Here is a 17,923-nt window from a genome sequence, read left to right as displayed (position 1 = left end):
TCTCTCTCTCTCTCTCCCTCTCTCTCTCTCTCTCATGAATAAACAAATAAAATCTTTAAAAAAAAAAAAGAATTTCTCAGTCTTCAAGAGAACTGGAAAATCCAGTTTCATGTGGCAGATTGGGCAATCCAATTAAAAAATGACATGGGCTCTGGTGTGTGACCCTGACTACATAAGTTCACTTAGGATAATCCTACATGGTGGGCATCTAACAGGTAACAGTGGATACTAGTGATGATACCATGTTCAAAGGTGTTAGGAGACAGGATATGCAAGAGACAGCATGGTGCTCAAGCCTGGGTCACATAGCTAGAAGTAGCAAAGGACAAGAATCCTGGGCTCCTCCCTCTCCCTGCCACAAGGTCTACAGAGAAGTTGAGGGCACGTTACTGCTTTAGTTGATGCATGCATTCAGCTACTCCATCAAAGAAGATTTGACTGAGCCACTGCTCTGGGCAGATACTGGAGATATGGAGATAATGAGGGGAAAAACACATCCAAAGTCATGGTGAGTCATAGGTTCTTTGGTCCTTCCCTGACAAGCTGCCTTGCTGGCCTCTCTAATCAGGACAACCCAAGTCATGGGGACTACCATGCATTTAATGACTTGTCTCTTCCTTTGACAAAGATGGCACTCTAGGCAAGGAAACAGTCACTGTTTAACACATGTCCTTAGAAGGTAAACTCAAGAGTATAAAAAGCTCGGCCTCACCAAGGAGCTACTGCACACGTTAACCTTCTGGAAATCACTGTTAACTGTGTGCACAGCGTCGAGTGCAGCCAAGCCCAGCCACTGGGTCCACTGTTCTCGGAGGGCCCTGACACAGCAGGCAGGGGACCATTTGACTGTCATATAAGTGCTCCATCTTCACAGCTTACCTGTCCTAGGAGAGCTGCAATGAGGGAACTCTTTCCACTTCCAACGTTCCCGCATATTCCTAAGACCTTCCCCTACCAGAGAAACAGAAAACAGATATAGTCATGCCACCAGATTTTAGAGGGTCTTGGGCCAAAGGTGTTGCTCCCAAACTCTGCCAGCCAGGCCAGGTGGTGACCAAGGGGTCACTGCTGGCTTTAAGAGGTAGGCAGCTATATCCTCACACCCCAAACCCGATACACAGCCTGAGAGGATGCAGGAACTTAAGTCTTAATTAAGTGCTTTCCTTGGCACAGCACAGCAGAGTGCCTGGAGGATTTCTAGAAATCATGCACAAGCACTGATGTGAAACAGCCTTGTGTTGGTCTGGGACAACACATGGGGCCTGGACATGAGAATTGTCCCTTGCGCACACTCCAGGAAAGCAAATCTAATAGAAGTTAAAGGCTGCACAACCCAGGGGGACAAGGGCAGCCTTTGAAGTACAGAGAGCTGAGTGTTTTTTTAAAGTCAGTTTTAAAGTATCCTCCCACCATACTGAAGTGTAATCTGAAATTACTGAGCACATTGGGTTCATGGATTACTCTACAGCTACAGATCTATTAATTCAACCACAAATCTTGTAATTGACTGCTATGAGCCAGATGCCACCCTGGACACTAGCAGTAGCACAATACAGTAATGAACATGACAGACAACAATTTGGCTCTGCCTTCATGGAGCTTATGTTTAATTGGGGGGACCAACAATCAACAAGGTAAGTAAGTAAAATATGGAGTATGACAGGTACATGCCATGGTAACACATAAAGCAGGGAGGAGATAAGGATGAGGGTGGAGGGAACTTTGTAAGTGGTAGAGAAGGCCCTCAGGTACAGATACAGATCCAGCAGTTGGAAGATGGCCAGTGCACATGGATGGGTCACTGACAACAGGTAACATTTGAGGACGCCTGAAGGGGATGTAGATATCTGGGAGGAAACCACTGCGAGCAGAGCAAGAGTCCATATGGAGACTTTTAAGTGGACATGTGCCCACTCTTGTGTTCAAGCAAATACTGTAATGCTGCAGTTGGAATATCTAAGAGCATTCTCATTAAGACCTGCTCTCTATAACCCTTTAGAGCAAAGATGCCCATCACAGAGCTAAATATGGCTCCTTTCCCACCTGAAATATACCAGAAGGACCCATCACCTGTCTGCCATCCTCAACACATGAAGATTGCTTCTTGTCATCATGAATTTCTTTGACAAGTCTTTATGGAACACCAGGCATCATGCGAGGCACTGGGGATGAAGTAGTAATCAAGGCAGATGTGATCCCTGCCTTATGCAGCTCATATTGTCATTGAAGCTACAAGTAAGTGAACTAAGTGAAGCAGATCCATTTTAATTCCCCTAAAAGGACTTCAAGTAACTAGGGCATGACAGATTTGGGGGCAAAGAGACCACAGGTATGGATCCAGTTTTTAGGCATTTGGTTCTCTTTTGAGTTCTATCCACTACCTGAGACCAGGTCTGAACCTTCTAGATTTATCCTTGTCTTCCGAAGAAAACCCATGAGTTTCCAATTATTCATTTGTTCATTCAGAAAAGTGTTGGGAGTCTACTCTGTGCCAGGCACTTGCTTTGGTGCACTGTCACAACTATAAATGAGACAGATACATGCCCTGATATCAAAAAGGCTATAGTCCAATGGAATTCTGGAACTAAATTTGGGATAATATGGATGCTCTGAATTTAGGACATTTAAGGGCAACACTTAAGCTGGACTTGGTTGTGAGACGAAAAAGGGCAACAATAGCTAACATCAGTTGAGACTTACAGTGGGCTTAGCATTTTTTGTATGATACCTCCTTCAGTTCTCACACCCACCTTGTGAAGTGCTACTATTATTAAAATATCCATTGAGCAGGTGAAGGAGGAGAGGCTCTAAGAGGTTAAGCAATATACTAAAAGTCACACAGCTGGCAAGTGGGTAGGATTGGAACCCAGGTACACCAGGTTCCAGAGACACACCCTTAATCCACTCAATGCTGTGTTGCCCCCACTATGTCTTCAACTTGTTTCAGAAAACACTGACAATGTCCTTGGTGCACAAACCCAAGAGTTATCAACATAATGAGAAGAAGGAAAGCAATAAAGGGGATAAAAGGCAGCTTCTTTAAAACACAATAGTAGTTCACTGAGGCCTCTCTGGAGCAACTCAAAGACATGGTTAGACCAATCCAGGTGCTGCACATCATAAGCAGGGGAAGGGAATGAGAAAGCAAAGTGGGCTGCACCCGGCAGGACTTAACTGAGAACCTAGCTCAATTGCACTCATCCAACCAAACACAATTTCCCATGAATATGTGGCAGACAACTCTGCTAACGATAAGAAGCACCACTTTACACCAGCTATTGAGCTTAGCATCACATAATAAACAGGAACCTCTCCTTCTGTAGTGCTCGCATGGGGAAAGGGTGAGTCAACAAGATGGGAGATTAAAATACTAGGCACAAGATTAATGCTGAGCCCTCTGCAGCAAAATCAACAACACTGCCATCCCTGGAGCACTGCTTCTGAGTTCTCAGTGCAAGAGAACCACATGCAGGAGAAGGCCAAACATCCCATAAATGCAGAGCTTTGTCTAAAAACTCTATTCCCCAATCCTGAGGGGAACAGTCAACAGACTGGCTGGCTTCCTTTGCTGCGTTGTTTGTTGATCTCATTTGCTTTTAACAAGTATGTTGCTTACAAGCACAGATTCTGGGGCCATTTGCCCTGGGTGTGAAGCCCTCTTCTGCCACCTGATAGCAGTGTTATCTTGGATAAATTATGCAACCTCCCAGTGTGTCAGGTTTCTCAATCATAAAGTGAGGGTAGCTGTAGTACCTACCTCTTAAAGTTCTTAGGGTGGTTAAATGAATTAATTTTGTACCTGGTAAATAGTAAGTGCTCATGATTGTTGGTTATTATCTATCATACTACTTCAATGTGAAATTAAGAACAAATCAAAGATTTTTTATAAAAGATATTCAATTTGAGCCTAGCAACCTGAAATGGATTGTCCATTCAACATTGCAACTGACTACTTTGGAGTTAGAAGATCAGTACTAATACAACCACCAGGGACACCTGGGTGGCTCAGCAGTTGAGCATCTGCCTTTGGCTCAGGGCATAATCCTGGGATCTGGGATGGAGTCCTACATCGGGCTCCCAGCAGGGAGCCTGCTTCTCCTTCTGCCTGGGTCTCTGCCTCACTCTCTGTCTCTTATGAATAAATTTAAAAATCTTTAAAAAATTAATACAATCACCCTCTTCTCTCAGCTTGAAGAGAATTTTTCAATATCCATGTACATAGTTTTAAAGTTGGGGAAAAAAAAACAACCTAGTTAGAGACATCCCTCCACCACCTCCAGCTCAAACTGAATTATGTTAGGCCTTGAGAAGGCCATAGCTGTGTGAATCAAGGAGGAAAGATGGAAGCCACCACACCTGTAGAACACATACCCACCTTTCTTACCACAAAGCTTATATTGTGCAGAACCAATTTGGGGCTACCACTTTGCTCCTCTGGGCCAGCAACTCCCTGGTCTGATGAACTCAAACTGTATGCCTCTAGCCTCTGTTTCTTGAGAAAATGCTTTTTCTGGTTCTCCACTTTCTTTAGGTCACTTTTTCTGCTGGTTTCTTGATCCCAAGTCAAGGTGGCATTTGCTAAAAGTAAGACAGTATCTGGGTCTTCTGGTTGGATGATGTAAGATGGGGCGCTTTTATCTATGAGAATTTTCTAAGATTAAAGAGACAAAATTAACTGGGCACACATTATCCATTTGCAAGAACCATCCCAATATATATCTTCTAATGACCCAAAACCATAATCTTGGCAATTGTACTCAGGACATTCAGAGAAGATATTCTGAAGATATTCCCCTAGGAGAAGCTGCAGCAGAAATAGTCTACTAGCTCATGCGATCTAGGACAGATGCCTCTTTAACCACAAGGTCTATGTGGGTCACCCACATTGGAGAATACTAATTGCAGCTACATTTAGTCCTCATGCCCAAGGTAATCAGCTTTTGCCAGTCTTTGGGTGGGGGCTTCATTGTCTGGCACTAATGCTTATGAAACAAAGGTCACATGCTCAGCCTCTACTGTGTCTTTTTCCTAGGCCCCCACTCAGTTCAGTTCAATAAAGCATTTGCCAAGCGCCTACCCTGTGCCAGATTCTGGGGTAAACAGCAGAAATGAAATTATGAATAAGGCATGATTCCTGTCCTTAAAGAGATTACAGTCTGGGGGAAGATGGGAATATATACAGACATTTCAGGGAAATGTGACAAGAACAAAACACTGTGACTTCCAGAGAAGGAAACTTAGCTCCCCATCCCAAGGGCCATGTACTGGTGCCTGAGCTGAGTCTGTACAGGTGCTGTACAGGCAAAGATGAGGGAAGGAAAGGGAGATGGGAGCCTTCTAACAGAGGGCATGGCATTAGCAAAGCAAGGAAACATGCAACACCATGGTTTATCAGGGTGGAGTATGAAACAAGTAATTCAGGGTTACTACAGAACTCAAGGTAGGAAGGGTATAGGCAATCAGGTGGAGATATAACTGAGGACCTACTGATGGAAAGTTCAGTTTCAGTCCTGGAGGGAACAAGAAGTCAAGGATCTCAAGCAGGTGAATATCAGTGATCACACCAAAATTTTAACAGCTTTGTGGGGGGCTGAGTATGATGTGGATTTGAGGAGATCAATAATGGAAAAGGAAGATTGGTTCATGAGTCACTGTGATAATTCAGATGAGAGATGATAAGGCCTTGAGTGAAGGTGATGGCAGTAGGGACAGAGCAAAAGTTGAGAAGTCAAGAAATAGCATTATTCCTCTAGCCTAAGATATTTGATATAATATATACAATTAATGCAATGGTGTTCGTGTTTGTGTTTTGTTCAAAAAGTGATAAGTCAACACCACAACCAACCAACCCAATCTTACAAATAGTGCCCTCTTAAAATTGAGGAAATACAGTGAGCAGAAGGTGACTCAATGGGGCCCTTGATTGGTTAACTGTAGATAGTAAGGGAGAAGACAGACACAGGTACCTTGGATGCCTAAGATGACTTCTAGATTGCTGGCCTGAGTGAATAAAATCATTCAATTAATTTGCTCATGCCTGAACATGCTGTTCTCTCGTTTGAAACACCCTCCTCCTTTTCCTTTCCTTGCCTGAACTTCAGTACCACTTTATGCACCCTTTTCACATGTCACATATCCTTACTGCATAAGCAATTCCTGGGATACCTGGTCCTACACTAAACTGGAGGCTCTTGAAAGTAAAGACTCTCTTCTCCTCTTCTTTGCACTTCCCATAATGGTTTATATATAGGAAGCACACAGTACATCTCTGATGAATGGCTGAATGAATGAATAAAGCAACTGAGTCCATAAATGTGATGCACCATCACCCTCTTCATCACTCTCATCACCACACCCATTATAAGACAAACCAAGTAGGTAAAGGGGCAGAGGATGGCTCAGGTCAAACTCAACCCCACTCCTGGAACATTTTAAGATTTATAGCTTGGGAAAAGAGGGTCAAGAATATCATCTCCATGTATGGAGATTTTATTTCATTTTTACTAAAAGGGCAAACCACCTTATAAAGCCTTGCTTGTACCTTCCTTGATGCACATTTGTTGATCCAACTCTGAATGCAGGGCCTTCTCCCAATGTTCTTCAAACAAGTGACCCTGCCCTCCCAAGGGTTGACACAGCTTCCACAGATCAGAGAATTTTCCCACCCCAAAATGAGATCTCTCTCTTCCCTACTCACCCGGTGTTAGTTATACCTGCATTCTCCTCAGAGAGACATTGGCTTCAGCCATTGCTTTGACTGAGAAAGGCAAGATTGCAATTGAAAACTTCATTACATTAAACATGGCAATCACACTAAATGCCTGAAGAACAAAAGAGAGGTATAGGGTTTAGGATGAGATGTTGCCTTGGCTCTGAACCATTATATCCATGGGAATTATATTTGCTGCGATGAGAAATTGTGGCACAGTTGGAACTCTTACAGGAACATTTTTTTTTTCCATTTCATGGCTCACAAATCATGGGCTGGCAAATTAGGGATGGCAAGATCTTAATCTATTTTGCTTTGGATTTTCATCAAAATGGTGGGAGATTTATCACCTTGTCTCTGTCAGTACAGAGAGGATAATTTCCAAGGAAGACCTCTAATTGAATATGTTTGAAAGTCTCCAATCCACATCCTTGCTTGGCCTAGACCATTCACTCAAAACTCCATGGATTGTCCTAAATTATCCCCTTCTCCCAGTTGCTTCAGAGGCCTCTGACCCTTCAGATCTAGAGTATCCTTTTTCATACCATATTCAGTCCCAGGATGAAAGTAAAAATTTCCTGGAAGGACCTGCTTGGTCCATGCTGCTGTTGGGAGAGTGGCTTCTGGCTCTCCTACCCCCAAGGTCTGGCCTCCATACCCTACCCACCACATGCCTGAGACAGATTTGAAAACCTCCAACTGCCATTTCCAAAAAATCACCTCCCCTCCATACTGAGGCTTTTCTCACTGAGGCCTGCCTGGTAGGTGTTTAACATCATACAGCTTCAATAAAGATGAGTTTTCTCACTCTATTGGTGCCCCAGGGGTACCTAATTTCATCTCTCAGATTTCATCTTCTCATCTGTCCAACTTGTAATTAGCATATTCTCCCTAACCACCCATTTAAGAAATTAATAACAACTTCCATCAACAAATCCAGAGTGATCCTGCTGTTGAATGGGTCCCATGGATGAAGCCCTGGGCTTCAACTAATCCTCCTTAGTTCCATAAGGGGACAATGGAGAATGTTCCCTTCATCACATCTAGTCCCAAATCCATTCCCAAAGAGAACTCAACTCCCCCAAGCCCAAAATACTATTCTTGACTCAGAAAACCCAGGCCTTGGTTGACAGAGCATTCAGGCTGCCTTATGTGAGCCAGCATCTGAGGACTGACCTCCTACTGATGTGGCCTTGACAGAGAAGGCAAGGGATTCTGAATCTGAAAAAAATATATGCCTTGCATTCAGGGGAATTTGTTCTTGTCTACTTTTCTCCTAAATCATCACTTTATAAAATATTAATTATGTGTACCCAGTTTGGTATAAAATTTGCTTGGTGTATTGCTGGGGAAAGAATGTTTTGTTGTTTGGGATCATAGAACACAGTCACAATAATTGAGAAGCATTCTGTTGAGGCTTTGGTATGTCATTGCCATTCATTCTGGCTTGGGTTCATTGCTGAATTCAAGCCCTCAGAGTGACTAAACTGCGCGTGAAGAACCCAGGAAAATAAAAGCACATCACAAAGAAACAAAGGGCAGTAACAGGACTGACAGCCCCACAACAGATGCCCCAGCAAAAGCATCCTGATTTCTCACACATCCTCCCTTCCTCTCAAGATCGAGATTTTTGGTGCAACTACTGCTCTGTGAGCACACTTGCTTATTTCATTCTCTCTCTCTCTCTTTTTTTTCTTGCTTTTATTGACTTTCCTCCATTCACTTACCCTTCAGACACTGGGTTTAATATCTCAGCTGTTTATTTATTTCAGCCAGGGGCTGTTTCCCATCTAGCCCAGAGTTTCTTTACCTTTGAGTGCACAGGCCCTCTTATAAAAAACCTGAGCATCTCACCTTCATTCTAATTCTCCCTCTGAGGCTTTCAGCCCAAAATCGCCTGGCCTGGGTGAGCATCAGGCTAATAAGAACAACAAACACTTACACAGCATTTACAACGTACCAGGCACTGTTCCACGTGCCTTACATAAAAGGACTCCTTCAGTCCTCACAACCACAGGGACTATTATAACCCCATTTACAGATAATAAAACCAAGCAAGAGAGGTTCAATGAATTGCCCTCTGTCATAGTAAAATACCAGAGTCAGGAGTTAAACAAGAGGGATTCTTACCCTAACCACACTGAGTCTCTCATCCAGAGAATTCCCACAAACTTCCCTTCTTATAATACGTATATATAATTGTGAATAAAATAGCCAAGTGCTCATCTGATTTCAGTTCTGTTTTCTAAATATCAGATTGTGTTTCAACATTAACCACTACCCCTGCACTGACATAAGACTGGTTAAGAGTCACGTTAGACTCTCCTGAGCTCCTTGTCAGCCCAAGCACTTGATTTTAAAAGTCAAGGTCAAATACTGACCCTTCTGTGATTGGGTATTCTGATGCCAGTGCTGGGCCTTTGCCAGCAGGGAGTGTGACGTGTTGGAGTGTGAAGGAGGACAGTTCTAGAGATGATTCTTACCACTGAGGCAGTGAGCCTGCGTCTCAGGAGTATGTGGCAGGTGAATGTCAATACAATGGCTATGGTAGATGCAATGGGAGCCAGGGCCGAGTTTCCACTTTGGAAAAATCCAGCTTTTTCCAGTAATTTCCTTTCCCTCTTCCTTATATCTGTAAATAGAAAACAGTCTATAATGGATTTATTTTGCAGCACCAAGAAATGTATTTATCCATACCTGATCCTCCTGCAAAAAAGTATTAAGGATTCCTGATATGAAGTTTAAATGAGACGAAGTATGGAGAGCCCTGTACACAAACTGGGAGCTTAGTGCATGTCAGCTGCCATACTGGATGGTTTCTGAGGCCTCTTCCAATCCTGATTCTCTGTGTTAAGAGTCATATACTTGGATGTGTACAGGAGTTGGCAAATAATGTAAATGAAGGGAGTGGGAAGAGATTAAGACCAGAGGGAGAGTGTGGGGTGTAGCAAAATGGAGACCACATGCCTCAGTGCAAGGGGAAGCTACATCTCAGTGCAGGGCTGCTCAGGGTCCCTACACCTTCAACTGTCCCAAAGTCTGGGATCTGGAATTTTGTGGGACGTCTTTCACTTACACTTGTAAGTGTTGGGGACTAATTGAAAGAAGCTTTTAAATACTGTAAAGACCAAACAAAACACATGTGCCAAGCCTGAAGACTGTCGCATTTGGGCTCCTCTCTTGTGTTCCAGGTATAGCTACAAGAGCCCAAGAGTATTTCTCCCTTTTTTGTTGTTGTTGTTGTTTTTTAAGATTATTTATTTATTTATTCATGATCATCACAGAGAGAGGAGAGAGAGGCAGAGGCACAGGCAGAGGAAGAAGCAGGCTCCATGTCGGGAGCCCGACGTGGGACTCAATCCCGGGACTCTGGGATCGCGCACTGGGCCAAAGGCAGGCGTTAAACCGCTGAGCCACCCAGGGATCCCCTATTTCTCCCTTTTGTAAGTCCAGATGGGGTCCATGCCTCTGTGCTGCTTACAAGTCAAACTCAAGCCTCCTTCTCCTGGTGTTTAAAGTTCCTAACTCCAATTCCAGCCTTTTCTGCAAAAATGTTTTTCACACTAACAACATGGGGCCATCACCATTCTTACTGAGTGCTCTGCTGAGCACTGCACAATGCCTTCATTTGATCACTCTCCTCACTGTGTGACAAGGGAGGAACTATTATTATGCCCTCTGGCAGGACAGGAAAGTCACAGCAGATTAAGTAACTTGCCTTTTAAGTGGTCATGCAGAATTGGAACCCAGTTCTACTGTGGTGCAAAGTTCTGCTGTCCATATGCCCTTTGCCTCTACGATACCACACACCTCCTCTTCCCCAAGCACACCCTCGAATATTCACCTCTAGGCCTTTGCTTCTGCTGGGAGTCCTCCCCAGCGCTGTCTGTATCTGAGCCCTTGCTATCCTTCAAAGCCTTTCTAAAATGCCACTTCTGCCATGAAGCTCTTCTTGATCTCTCCAACACGATATGCTCACCCTCTCACCCCCCTGGAGCTTCTCCTTTGTACCATTTTCCCCATTTCACCCTACAGTTAATTCATGTGTTTACTCATTCAACAAATTTTAACCTGATGTTTATATTGGCCTCATGCTGTGCTTGGTGTTGGTTACATAGGAGTAAACAGACTCTCAGCTCTCTTTCCATAGAGGAGATAGACAAATTCTACCATTATAAATTTGTTGGATGATATGAAAGAAATAAACAGGGTGAAGTGATTAAAAGGAACTGGTCAGGAATGGACCTGCTTAGAACTGTAATCAAGAAGGCCACCTTGAGTTAGTGACATTAAAAGGAGTCACAAGGTTGCCATGAACATCTAGCACAAGAGCATTTCAGGCAGAGGAAACAGCAACTGCAAAGATCCTGAGGTATGAATGAGCATGGATATTGTTCTAAAAAAAGACAGCAGGTTTGCATGGCTCAAGCAAGTTATCAAGGGTTAGGACAAGATGTGATGAGATTAGAGAGGTCATCAGGTGTCAGATCATGTTGGATCTAATAGGCCACATAAAGGAATTTGGATTTAAATCAAAAGTCCTAAATTGGAATAATCTAAGTGTGATAATAAACCACTAAAGATTTTTTAGCAGAGAAGGACAGGATCTGATTGACATTTTTAAAAGGTCACACTGGTTTCTGAGTACATAATGGATTTTAGGAGGAAGGAAGAAAGCAAGTATTGAATTCAGAAGTTCTTTCCACAGTCCAGAAAGGAGAGAATATTGGCTTACACTAGGGTGGCAGTGGAATGAAGAGAAGTAGATTCCAGATATATTCTAGACATGGAGTCAACAAACTTATAGCTATTGTTGAGCTTATGACCTTGCACATAGTAGGAAGTTGATAAATATTTATTGAATTAAACTGACTCAAGTTAAATTGAGTTGAATTAAATTGGACTAAGTCAAATGGAATCAAATTTAATCAAATCATTGTACTAGAGTTCAATGTGTGAGGAAGTGTTTCTGGGTCTTCAAGGAAGATTCCATTGGGCTGCCAGTGTTCTAACCTGCAGCACTTCCTTTGGCAAGCTCAGAAGCAAGTTTTGTAAGCCACTCCCTAAAACATGGATACACAGCTTCAGGCCCAATTACACGCTGGTCTAAAAGTGTAATTGTAGATCCAGAGAATCAATTGTAACAGTGGTTCAGATCATTAACTGGCCAACCACCTGAGTCTATGTCAGCAATTATGTAAATGTTCCCTGCAATTAGATTTGCATTTATATTTGATTGTAATGGTTTTAATATCTTTTTAAAAAAGCTATATATGTGTCCTCGTATCTGTGCAAGGAATGTCAAATCAAGGGGTCATCCAATCATGATGAGGTTGCTGCAGGCAAGGAGATATATATGTGAGTGTGTGCATGTATATGTGTAGACATCTTCTAAGTCAAGGAAATAGCTTAAGACAGCTCTTCTTCTCATAATTTTTTAGTGATTTTTTTCTTTTTTGGTAAAAGGTAACTGGTCAGTACCAATATCCACATGCCTTCATAAAGGCTAAACCATATGTCGCTCACCTGGTGAGTGAGCACTTGGGTTCATCAGAACAGATGCCTGCGTCTATTAAAATCTCTGTAATCCTTTGAAAAGCCTGCAAAGCAGCTCAGGGAACCCCCACAGCCCCCTTTCTGCAATGCCTGGCCCCAGGAACCTTAACAACCCCTTAGAAGAGCACATTCTACAGGGTAAGTAATTCTTCAAGCACCTGCACATCCTACCTTGAATGGTATTGGTAAAAGATTTCTCCCAGGCATACATTTTAATCAGCTTGATGCAGGTCAGAAATTCATTCATTGTCTGAACTCGCTTGTCTGTCACTGAAATTGCTGATCTTCGGAAAGCTGAATTGAGCTTAGCCATAAACATCTGAAATCAAGGTATAAACAGTGTTCAGAGAGAATTGCTGAGTTGCAGTTGGCCTAAAAATTCAGGGATCAGAGTAGAAGTGCCAGGAAAAGTTCTAAGGGAAGCTGGCCTGAGATTCTTGCCATCTTTCCCTTGAGTTGTGGCAGCTAATGTGGACCAGGGCACACCACTGATGATCAGACAGGTGATAAAAATACATGAATTGCTAGGATGCAAAGAGATTGTTGGGGACTTTGACAAATTGAAAAGCATGTACCCCTCCCCTAGGGCATTCAAATTCAAGTTCTTAAAAAATAATACACTGTGCCAACAACAAAAAAAGTACATTTGTGAGCACAAAGTGGGGGCATAGGCTTCAAGTCCCTGCCCTGGAAATGAAGCCTTCTATCCAATTCAGTGAGAACATGTGTGCAAAATGCAAGCGTACAGCAGTTACAATTGCAAAGGCCTGCCATTACCTGGATGGGGATGAATATGATGTACACAGATATCCCGATGAGGGCTGTGGGCCCCAGAATGAAAAAGGCATATACTGCACAAACAGCCATTAAGATAGGGATGGTGGCTGGCAAGGGACAAAACAAGGCAGCTTCAAACAAGGAATAACTGTCACTTGATAATGTATTGAGCACCTGGAAAGAAAGCACATGGGTTCAGGCTTTGGAAGCTTCATGCAAACATCTCCTCAACTGAAGGCTTTCAGAATGGTTGAGGGGTCTGAGGAGAGAAGAGAAAAAACTGCCTTAAGGGGGAGGGGTATCATCAGGGGACCAACATGATGAATGGCTCTCATGCTGATCTAATTTTGGAGAGGCCCATCTTTTAGGACTGAGAGTCCCAATGAAGAAATCTTGACAAAAAGAGTAATAAATATTACCATCTAAGAGCATGCTGGAGAGATGGCTGGCTGCCTACTCTTTATCTATCTCTTCTTCTTGCTTTATTCAGAGCAGCAATGTGCCCAGCTTAAAAATTACATTTTTCAGCCTCCCTTGTGGAAAGAGTATGGCCATGTGACTGTGTCAAGGGCAATGAGATAAAAGCCAAAAGTGTCAAATGGGAGTTTGAGAATGCATTCTTATAGGGAGCCAAGTCAATTTAGAGGACATATACCTTATTCTTCTCTCCTTCATCTTACCAGCTATCTGAAACATGACTGGCATGGCGGGACCTCCAGCATCCATCCTGAGCCATTATGGGAGCCATGTGCTGGCATAGTGACAAAGAAAGGTACGAAGATCCAGAAGTGTTCATACCAGCCCTGAGTTACTCTCTTCCAGACTACTTTTACAAAGAGTGGAACAAACTAATCTTGCTTAATCTACTGTTATTTTGGATTTTCTTATTCTATGCAACCAAGTTCATCTTCAGTGATACGGGATGCTTTGGACATAATGAAAGAGCAACTATAAGAAAGAGGCAAGGCTTCTCCCTTACCTTATACCACCTGGAGTTCCCTTGACTAGGGAAATATTTTGTGTAAATGATGAGAATCTTATTGCTTAGGCTTATCTTATTGCTAAGGCTCAAGGGCTTAAGAAGATATAAATTCGGGGCACCTGGGTGGCTCAATTGGTTAGCTTCTGACTCTTGTCAGTTATCTTCTGACTGTGAGATAGAGCCTCAAAATGGGCTCTGTACTGGGCATTGAACCTGCTTGAGATTCTCTCCCTCTGCTTCTCTCCCCCACCCTCTCTCTCTCTCTCCCCCCTCTCTCAGAAGGAAGGAAGGAAGGAAGGAAGGAAGGAAGGAAGGAAGGAAGGAAGGAAGGAAGGAAGGGAGGGAGGAAGGAAGGAAAAGAAAGAAAGAAAGAAAGAAAGAAAGAAAGAAAGAAAGAAAGAAAGAAAGAAAGAAAGAAAGAAAGAAAGAAAGAAAAGAAAGAAAGATAGATCCTGAAGTCCAGCAGATGTAGTCTTTACTATAACTTTAGGACTCCAAACTCGACACAGGCAGAAACATTGGACCAATTGCTCACTCATTTTTTTGTGCCTGTGGTGTGTTCCATACTGCCTCAGTGTCCTTTTTGACAATCAAAGGGATTGAATGAGGTTACCCCCATGCCCTGTCTCAGTTGAAACAGGGAAGCCTTTCCAAATTCCCCAGCTTGAATGGAGCCCTCCTTTCACTGAACTCCTCTAATGTTTTGAGTCTCCATCATCTCATTTAGCAGAATGTTGGGATATAATGGGTAGGACATTGGACAAATAAAAGGCATATGCATTATCCAGGAAGCATATCTCATTCAATTTCAGAAAACTTAGGATTTAATTTTCTAAAATTAAACTCTTGGCCAGCTTACCTCACCAATAGAGATGTGTGCTAGTGTCTTGAAGGACACCAGGTTTTCAAAAACCAGGGTGGAGACAGCCACCTTCAATCGGATCGCTGTGCGGTAATTTATGGCCCAGGCAAGGGCCCAGAAGAGCACTTTGGTAAACTCAGTAGCAAAAAGGGCCATGCACAGACCAATGCCAACCCAGACATTCCTAGAAATGCTCTCGGTCTGTTGGAGGATTTGGTGAATGAGAACTGTCTGTAAAATAGCACAATGGAGAGAGGAAAGAGCCATTGGAGGTTGAGGTTGATATAGGAAGCCTCAGATAATGTCAGCAAGCTGACTTTATGAGGCAAACTTTTTAATTAATTTCAGTGGCTGCTGCTGTGCTTGTCAAGGATTAGCTTTATGAAAATTTGCCCCCAAGGAGCTCAAAGATAATGACAATGTACTAAACCCACCAGCTCGTAGAGAAAGTAACTAATGGCATTCTTTGCCAATCTGGGGACCTATTTGACAAGGCAGAAAAAGGGCCACCCCCACTCACCGGCCCTATGGCTGCCATGATAATGCACAGGATGTTGGCCACAATATCCATCAAAACACGTGTCCTCTGGAATTTCCAGACCACTCGGCCCAGAGAGGCTTTCTCAGGACCCACACTTTCTACCTCTTCATCCCAAAGGATTCGAAATCTGTGATGAAAGAACAAGAAGAAGAAAAGGGATTTCATTTCCACTTGCTATTTGAAGTTACTTTGATGAACAAACCTCTCAAGTGTTCTCAACACAACCCTCATCCCTAGCAGTGGTGCCTCCACACAAGCACCACTGATTCTCTTTTCTTATTTTCCAGAGCAGGTGGGGTATGGGAGGAGCAGAAAAACAAAGCCTTGGCATGAGCACAAGCTGGTACCTGACACTTGGGCACTTCATTTCCTGCTCCTACTGCCCATCTCTGGCACAATACCAGTTCGATTTAAAAAAAAGAGAGAGAGAGAGAGAGACAACAGAAAAATGACAAGAGTAATCTTCCCCAGGGCAGTAAAGAGTTTGTCCATTTCAAAGATCTGAAAGAAGGCCAGTATGACAGAAGTGTGGTAAAGGAAGAAAGAGTTGACATGACACTGGGAGGAGGGGCAGAGCCAAACAAATCCCATGGGACCTCATAGTTCTCAGGAAGGAGTTTAAGTTTATTTTCCCGAGCAAAAGAAGCCATTGCAGGTTTTTAAGCCAAAATGATAAGATCATTTTACATATCTAAAAGAACATTCAGATTGCTGTGAAAATAGTGGATTATAGGGGAACAAAGGCATGGGGACCACAGGAGGAGACTGTTGATATCCAGGGCAGAAGTGGCAGAGGTTTGACACTGGATTTAAGGGAAGTGCATTTGAGGAGGATGGACAGAGACAACAGGACAACAAATCCCAATTTTCTGGCTCAACCAACCATGTGAATGGAGTTTGTCAAGAAGAGGAGAAGAGTATATATAGCTTTAGATATGAAGTGGCATATTATTAAGGTTGTGTTTGGTGTTGAGTCTTTGCAGTGGATAAGCTCACCTAGGAGTAGGCATAGCATAGAAGAGAAGTGGATCCAAGTTGATGTTGAATAGATGGAAGGAAACATTAAAAACAGAAAGAGAAGTTTGGACCAGAGAAGTAGAAGGAAAATGCTGCCCCTTCTGTCTGATCTCACTAGCAACTTTCTCCAGACTATGATCTGGGGAATTACTACTGAATGAGATATCTGAAGTACATGGGTGAAGGGAACCACAGTTGTAGAAACAATTGCAAGACCATGATTAAAACTCTCAGCCCTATAACCACATACTCCAGACTATGCCTTGCACTTTACCCCAGGTGGCCAAAGATAAGAAGACTCCCAGAAGAAATAAGTGCAGAGAAGACTTAGAAAAGTTCCCCATTGTTTAAGACATTATGACTCATCCCAACCTCAAAGGTCAAAGCAGCTTGTAGAAAGAATGAAGTTAATGTCTTTATCCTTATGCTGATGTGGAAAAAGTCTTTATAAATGCTTACTGAAAATAGCAAAATGATTGATTCTGTAGTATGCTTCACTTTGTTTAAAGAAAAAAAACGTGATGTGCAAGTGAGAGGAACAATAAGAGGTACTGATCTGCAGAAGATGGTACCACAGGGTGTGCTTAATCAGAGTAGAAAAAATTCTGGACAGATCAACATCAACTTTTAACAATGCTGACCTCTGGGGAGCAAAGCAGGAGTATGGTAGAGATACTCGTAGGGCTTAAAATGTCTATTGCTTTAACATTTTTAGAATGAATATGAATTAGGTTGAACCGATGCAATTTACATTTTTTGCAAGTCAAAATTATCAAATATTGGTGTCTTCATTTGCTTCAGCCTAAACATATTTTGCAATATAAAAGCCCAATAATGATTTTTGAAGTAAAAATACAATGTGTGGAGCTGCATGTAGCAGCAGCCCAGGTGGGTCTGGTCAGCACAGTGCAAAGTGAAATTCTGGCCACCTTTGTCCTGATGTAGTACTCCTACAAACTAGCGACAGCCCAGCCAGCATGGTCCTCAGCTTCTGGCTGTAGCTCACAAGCAGTCCTTTTTCCACACCAACTCTCCCCATACCTCACCTTCCCAGAGACTGGGACAACAAGTTCAGTCAGCCCAACCCAGCAGCCACCAAAGAGGGCCCCCAAGGACCTAGAAGTGTCCATTTCCACACCTGGGGAGGGGGAGAACTCAAAGGCTCATGGGCCCCTGTATAGGGTAGGCTCCTCTCCTGAGGTGACCCAAGTGAATCCTGGTACCTTTTGGCATTGGTGTCCGATGAGTCATATGGTGACAGCGGAGGCAGGGTGTCCACAGTCAGTGTGTGCTTGTAGCCCCTAACCATCACTGGTGTGAGCCAGGAAAACGTAGCAAAGGAGAGTAGCCCTGCATCATCCACAGGGTTGGATGCCAGCCTAAGACAAATGAGATACTCCATGTTCCAGGGCATAGTGGTCAACGCCTTGAGTCCCTGGCTTGAGCTCTTAATAATCACAGCCACACTAGAAGCCATGA

At 43.1% G+C, this 17,923-nt stretch overlaps 1 protein-coding gene across 14 annotated transcripts in view; it reads right to left on the bottom strand.

Annotated features, from left to right (window-relative positions):
* ABCC12 (ATP binding cassette subfamily C member 12) overlaps positions 1 to 17,923 on the bottom strand; it is an 82,731-nt gene that overhangs the window by 44,088 nt on the left and 20,720 nt on the right. For 11 of the 14 annotated variants that reach the window (XR_005355838.1, XR_005355839.1, XR_005355841.1 and 8 more), the window contains 9 exons: positions 17,668 to 17,823; positions 15,407 to 15,554; positions 14,884 to 15,117; positions 13,043 to 13,216; positions 12,437 to 12,584; positions 9,193 to 9,359; positions 6,714 to 6,821; positions 4,376 to 4,651; positions 880 to 951 (listed from right to left, as the gene is read on the bottom strand). Coding sequence is in view for 9 of the 14 variants with exons in the window: in XM_038531126.1 (XP_038387054.1) it covers positions 880 to 951; positions 4,376 to 4,651; positions 6,714 to 6,821; positions 9,193 to 9,359; positions 12,437 to 12,584; positions 13,043 to 13,216; positions 14,884 to 15,117; positions 15,407 to 15,554; positions 17,668 to 17,823 (1,483 nt within the window). In the remaining 5 variants the exon portion in view is untranslated. The remainder of the gene's footprint in view (positions 1 to 879; positions 952 to 4,375; positions 4,652 to 6,713; positions 6,822 to 9,192; positions 9,360 to 12,436; positions 12,585 to 13,042; positions 13,217 to 14,883; positions 15,118 to 15,406; positions 15,555 to 17,667; positions 17,824 to 17,923) is intronic. The other 3 variants (XM_038531125.1, XM_038531130.1, XM_038531124.1) reach the window with 2 other exon arrangements.

Source organism: Canis lupus, chromosome 2, assembly GCF_011100685.1.
Source record: "Canis lupus familiaris isolate Mischka breed German Shepherd chromosome 2, alternate assembly UU_Cfam_GSD_1.0, whole genome shotgun sequence".
NCBI lineage: Eukaryota > Metazoa > Chordata > Mammalia > Carnivora > Canidae > Canis > Canis lupus.
Note: the sequence above shows the minus strand (reverse complement) of the source record. Positions and strands in the feature narration are given on the sequence as shown.